Genomic DNA, 6,064 nt, shown 5'->3' with positions numbered 1-6,064 from the left:
TAATAATGAAAAATGTTGTGGTTGCAATGGATCGTGATGGTATGGGTTTTCAGTACCTGAAGGACAAGTTTGGAAAAGTTATAACAGATGCTAAACTGAAAGCAGGCATTTTTGTTGGTCCTCCAATCTGCAATTTGATGCGTGATGCCACATTCAGAGACAAACTCATCCCACTTGAACTTGCTGCTTGGGATTCGTTTGTGCTAGTTGCACAAAACTTTCTGGGTAACCAGCAAGCTAAAAACCATGCTGAACTTGTGAACAACATGCTAATAGCATACCATCCACTAGGGTATTTAGTTTTAATGATCAAGTTATTACTTGGCTGCTTTGATTACAGTTCTCTGGTCAGCAATCCTTAACAAATAGTCCCTGTTGATAAAGAGGTAACAAGTAGATTTCAAGTTGCCATCTAAGTTTAGGATTATTGCATAGGCAGAAAAGGTAATGAAACAAGCGAAGGTCATAATCTCTGTTTAAGAGAAAACCAGAAGTAGCACAGAACTTCTGAAGACCTTCCATGGACATGCATTAGATTCTAGCAATCTTATAATGCCATCAGATACACACAGGAATTCTAAGCAAATATGGGGCACACCCAGATATGCATGCATATGCAAGTAGTAGTTTGTTGTAGATGGTTTGGAGGGCTAGGACTGATTCTCATTTCATCACATACCTGCACACAGGATTTTTGGTATTGTATAAACACACAAGGGCTCTAAGACTGGGGTTCAGTTGGTTAACAGGCCTTAGAAAACCTCTTTCAATCAAAATAAACAGACACAGCTGATCATTCCATAAAGAATTGCTTGGTGTAGTCTGCAGAACACGAAATAATTAAAGGTTATATTGTTCCTCTCTCCACACACAGTGAAATCAACCATTTGATCCAAAAGAATCAGGTTTATACTCCATTCTATGGGTCAGTATGCAGCCAGTTCACTTCCAGTGACATGCCATATAATTGCATATGATAACATGGCCAATGAATGACAGATGTCATTACAGTTCAGTAATTGGCATCTGAAGGTTGGATTCAGTCAGTGAATGATTCTTTTGCTGTGTTTTCTGCAGTGAGTCTCAATTACATTTCAGGCTGCAGAATCCCAGAACAATAGCTAGAAGGCAGAAATACTACAAGAATCGCCATGTCTGTAAACAAGACGTGATTGAGCTGAGCAAGACCTGTCAGATGGCATCAGGTGTACCTTTGTGAAGCAGTGATGCTATCCAAGCTCTGGTATAGGAAACGTGACTCTGTGTCCAATATAAACTGGAACTGTACTGAATCATACTGAAAAATTGACCTTTATCTTTCATTAGAATTCTTTTATCAAGCGGCAACATATTAGGCATGGCTGTACATCAAAAATAAAAAGATACAATGAAAAAACACAGGAGATGATACCATCCTGCCTGAACAAGCATTTGCCATCCAAGTGTGCCCTTCATTGGCAGAGGTCTCAGTAGGAATCTTTGGCAAACCATCTACCCTTAAATGAATCTCTGCGATTTGCACCTGTTGCATTTTTTTTCCTGTTTCCCTAGATAACCTGCAATGCTCTGGGTAATATTTTATGTATTAAACATTTCTGTACTCTAAAAGCTGCTTCCAGAAAGGCATTCAGAGGACAATTGACTGGCTTCCAATATTGCCTGGGGTCTGCTTGTAACTGATCTTTTCTCTGTTAGTGACTGGTATCCCTTGTACTACATTGTGTGTGATGGCACCCTTTTTAGTAGAGAGGTAGGGCATTATTTATTAATGTCAAAGCTCCCCCCCTCCATGACTGGGTGGGGATTCTATTCAGGAACCATCAGGAAAGGTGAATAAAGCACAGATGCACACAATTCTTGCACTGCAGGTTTTAGATTTTGTATGCTCTCCGGCACCCAAAGAGAAAACAATGAGTATTTTTGGACAGACAACCATTAAATCTTTCTTCCATTTTTGTGTACAGTAACTCAGATCTCATAGTGCAGATGAGGTTACAGAAAAGGACAACTTCTCTTTTACATGAGGAATTCAAGGGAAAGGTTATGTCAGTGTATTACTTAACCACAATCAACATCTATCAATGTTTTCTATATTTTTTGTGCTGCTGTATTGTGGATGTAAATAAGTTAAAACAGTGTGCAGTTCACTCCATCCCTCTGTGCTGTGTACACAGTACTCAGCAAGGTGGGCTTATGGTGGACAAACAAAGAAAAGTTATTTAAAAGCTTGTATCAGGCTGACCATTATTTGCCTTGCCTAAGCCAGGTACCCTAATTTGTACCTGGAAGTATCCATCCCCTGGCTATGCTTTCCACCAAAACCCTTTACTGCCTGAGCAATGCAAACCACACAGTCTTTTCCTAAAAGATACCAAATTATCATTCTACTTTAATGCATATCGTATACAGCAGGGCTGCAGTTTTCCACAAATGTTTATTTATCCTTTGAGATGCACTGATATTCAGATTGCCCGCTAGACATTAGCATTCAAGGGATTGGGGGGGAGAAAAAGCAGCTATGGGAGTTCTAAATGGACACGCAAACAAGCCCATAACAATTAAACTGAAATAGAACAAAAATAAAACAAACATTTTGCCTTTCTCTAGAGGATGTTTTCTCTGCGAGAACCAAATTAGAATGAAAGGAGCAGGACACAGACCATATCACTGACATACTTCTGCTCCATTACTCATCCTTCCCTCTCCTCTCTATGACCTCATTGGCAGTTACAATATTTTCCTCCTGACCAAAATATTCTGTCTGCTACAGACCAGCAACATCAGAACCATCAGTGTCACTGCTTCTGTTCATATTTCCATGTCATACCATTTCAGAGGAAAGAAGAGAATTTTACAACGGGGAAGGGTCCTCTTTTAAAAGTAGCTAATAAAGGTTTAATAGGACGCTGTCAGATTCAACAAGTTTGTACAAAGAAATCATCAAAGCTGAAGCTAAACTTCAAGCAGATAAAAAGCACAATAAAATTCAGCTTTTTATGCATTGATACATCATTAGGTTCATTTTCTTAAATGTACACAGTGTGAGTAGCAAAATGTTACCTGTTTTCCGTCTCTTTATTTTCCTGTATTGTATCCTGGAGAAGCAGCACAAGAAGCCAGTCAGTTGTATTTATATGCTAGCAAAGAACAGGCTGCTAGGAGAAGAAAGCTGTCTTTTGCTTCTCATGTCCCATCCAGGCACAGGCCTAAAGTACTTGATGCCAAATCAGATTTCCTGCTCCGCCAAACAAACCTGTGCTATGTGGCAGAGCTCAGATCTGGAAAGACCAATAACTTATCACTTTTAATAATGCTATACTTTATTTTTTTTATTGCCTTCACATTTCTCTCCACATTTACATGCAGTACAGGAAAGTGACAGTTAAATGGGTTTAGACAAACTATCCTATAATATTTTAGGCACTGGAGCCTAGGCAAAGCACAGGTTCACATTTTAACACCCTTTGGGTCCAGTCTAAGTTTAATGCATGTGTTGTAATTGAGCCCATATTTTGAGTAATGTTTATAATTTTTACATTTAAATTTTTATGTGACTTTTTCACACGCTTGCTCTGCCAAAATTTTGTTATACGTGTTAAAAGTAGAGTTTTGTAGACTATCCCACAGAGACCAGGTAAGTTAGCTACTGCAGTCATTATGTCTTGCCTCTTAACATCTGTTGGATCTGAGCTACAGAGAGTGCATTGCTTTTGCTCCCTATGGTTATTTAAATCAAGCTGAACTTTAATTGATACACCTGGCAATTAAAGTGGTGACTGAAACTAAACCTGTAATGTCTACAGACGTGTTCAAGAGATAACAATGTCTTTTAACAACATAGAGGACTCTTGGTCTAAGCAACCGTGACCAAGGAATGAATCTTGTTGCCAGTTATGGAGGTTAAAACATCTCAAGAACGGCTGACCATCTGGGATATTCATGTACTACAGTCTCTAGTGTTTAGAAAATGATGTAAGAAATAAAAATCCCAGGTAACAGGATTGTGTTAACAGGAGAGGTAACAGGAGAACAACCTTGCTTTTTAAACTAGATGTGAACCCTTGAGTTTTTGTCAAGCAAACACAGCATACTATAGACATAAAGTAGGTGCAAAATCCTCCTCTAGATTCCTCCTCTTTTCCCTTCACAATTTTGTGTTACCACTAGCATACATCTCAGTTCCCTTTCTTCGGTGCATTGCACTGCACCCCTGTAGAAAAATAAACATTGACTGCAGGAATATTTTTCTTTGGCACAGATAGTAAGTAGTGCAGTCTGACGGAGGGGAGTAGGCACATGAGACATTGCACCCCAGCTGAATTGCAAGGTAGTGGGTAAGCAGTAATGCAAAAGATAAAGCAACCTAAAAATCCTAAACCTAAATCAACCAGCTACAGATGCTTATTATGGCATGAAATAAGTTTGTTAACATTTACCATGAACTTCAAGGTGACTGGAAGGTACCAGATGCTCAACTCTTTACAACAATGGTGTACGGAATGACATCAGTTACCGTGTAGAAATAGGGTACTTTAAGAAAAGACCATTTCAGAAAATAAGAATCTGCTGGGCACTGGATCTCCAAAATTAGTCAATGATTGGTCAGACCAGGAAGTATTAACCAAACTTTATCTCTATTGCAATGAGTGATGAAGGGATTGGATTTTTATGTACAGAGCATTGTGTGGGGAGATTTGCAGCATGAAAGTTTATCTATAAACATGGTGAAATCTGTGGCCCAAACTTTCTCTATTACAACATCTTTCCAGAACTTTGTTGATGCCACCTTGTAAAGAGTTCTGGTTCTGAGGGTGAAGAAGAAGGGGTTATGACTTTGGTACCTAGTAAAGTGACTAGAGTGCTTCCTTATATTCTTAATAATTACAATTTTTTAGCCAGACTTTTTAAATACAAACAATTAATACAATCACAGAATAAGTTACTTCATTCAGCAAGGATGATAATTGCACTGGCAAGGTCGGTGTCATTAGCTGCTCCTTTCTACACTCTCCATGGCACCTGTTTGTTCTTGCAGTGGATCGTGAGTTTGAGGATGTTTGCTCCAGCTCTCAAAGAAGAGGCTAAGCCAAGCAGCACTTGTAAATGTTCTATCAGATTACATATTTTGCAGCAAACCCTTTTTATGTTTTAATGCTGCAGTGTTTGGTAAAAGAACATCTATACTTTAAATCGAAGCTAATAAAACGTGACAGGTTCTCTTTATTATTATGTCACTTCTTCAGTGAAGCAGGTGTTAAGCTGTGGAGGTCTCTGTAACATTCAGCGGTGAATTGGACATAATATATGATTTAAAGGAAAAAAAATATTCAGATGCCGCTGGAGCACGAATCATATAATTGGGCTGGTGGCTGGGGTGTTCATAAACACATTTCCATGGATGCCAAATTTTGTTGCATTTAAATAAATATCAGCCCCTTGTGCCCTCACAAATTCCTTGGCAGACAGCTTGATCATATAGTTCATGGCATGAATGTATAATTAGCACTTTATCATTTTAGTTGCTAATGTATGTTTACAATTATATTTTCTTTCCCACAGGTCACAGAGACGCAGAGTACAGAGTCTGAGCCTGCTGTATAATTCCGATAACACTTTGTTTTCCTGTTGCCTTTTTTTTTACATTTATTTCTGTTCACAAAATAAACTTTTTCTCCCGTTTTCTAGTTTTTATGTTTATTTCAAGTACAGAAATGATCTGTCACTTGTGACATTTTTTTATTTCATATTTTTAGGTTTATTATGTACAAAACATGAAATCACTGGTGTTAGATGCTAAAGGATCAGTAATAGCAATCCGTTTTATGTTCTGATCTTTACAGTGATTTGCAATTTGCCACTTTGTGGTGTTACAAATATGTTTTTATAATTTACTTACTACATATTCTCGAGTATAAAGACTACACCTCAGCAAAGTATTATGGAACGCCAGAATTTTAAAAAATTTTAAATAAAACTTACATTTATTAAAATTTAAAATAATCTCTTAGAAGGGCAAATACAAACCTGTGCGTACATACTGACTCTAAACATATACTAAAACATA

At 37.9% G+C, this 6,064-nt stretch overlaps 1 protein-coding gene across 2 annotated transcripts in view; it reads left to right on the top strand.

Annotated features, from left to right (window-relative positions):
- MRPL39 (mitochondrial ribosomal protein L39) overlaps positions 1 to 5,679 on the top strand; it is a 65,388-nt gene extending 59,709 nt beyond the window's left edge. For both annotated transcript variants that reach the window (XM_072432223.1, XM_072432217.1), the window contains one exon: positions 5,560 to 5,679. In XM_072432223.1, coding sequence (XP_072288324.1) covers positions 5,560 to 5,601 — 42 coding nt within the window. In that variant the 3' untranslated portion in view covers positions 5,602 to 5,679. The remainder of the gene's footprint in view (positions 1 to 5,559) is intronic.
- The last annotated feature ends 385 nt before the right edge of the window (positions 5,680 to 6,064 follow it).

Source organism: Pyxicephalus adspersus, chromosome 1, assembly GCF_032062135.1.
Source record: "Pyxicephalus adspersus chromosome 1, UCB_Pads_2.0, whole genome shotgun sequence".
Classification (NCBI taxonomy): domain Eukaryota; kingdom Metazoa; phylum Chordata; class Amphibia; order Anura; family Pyxicephalidae; genus Pyxicephalus; species Pyxicephalus adspersus.
This window is presented reverse-complemented; position numbering and strand designations above follow the sequence as displayed.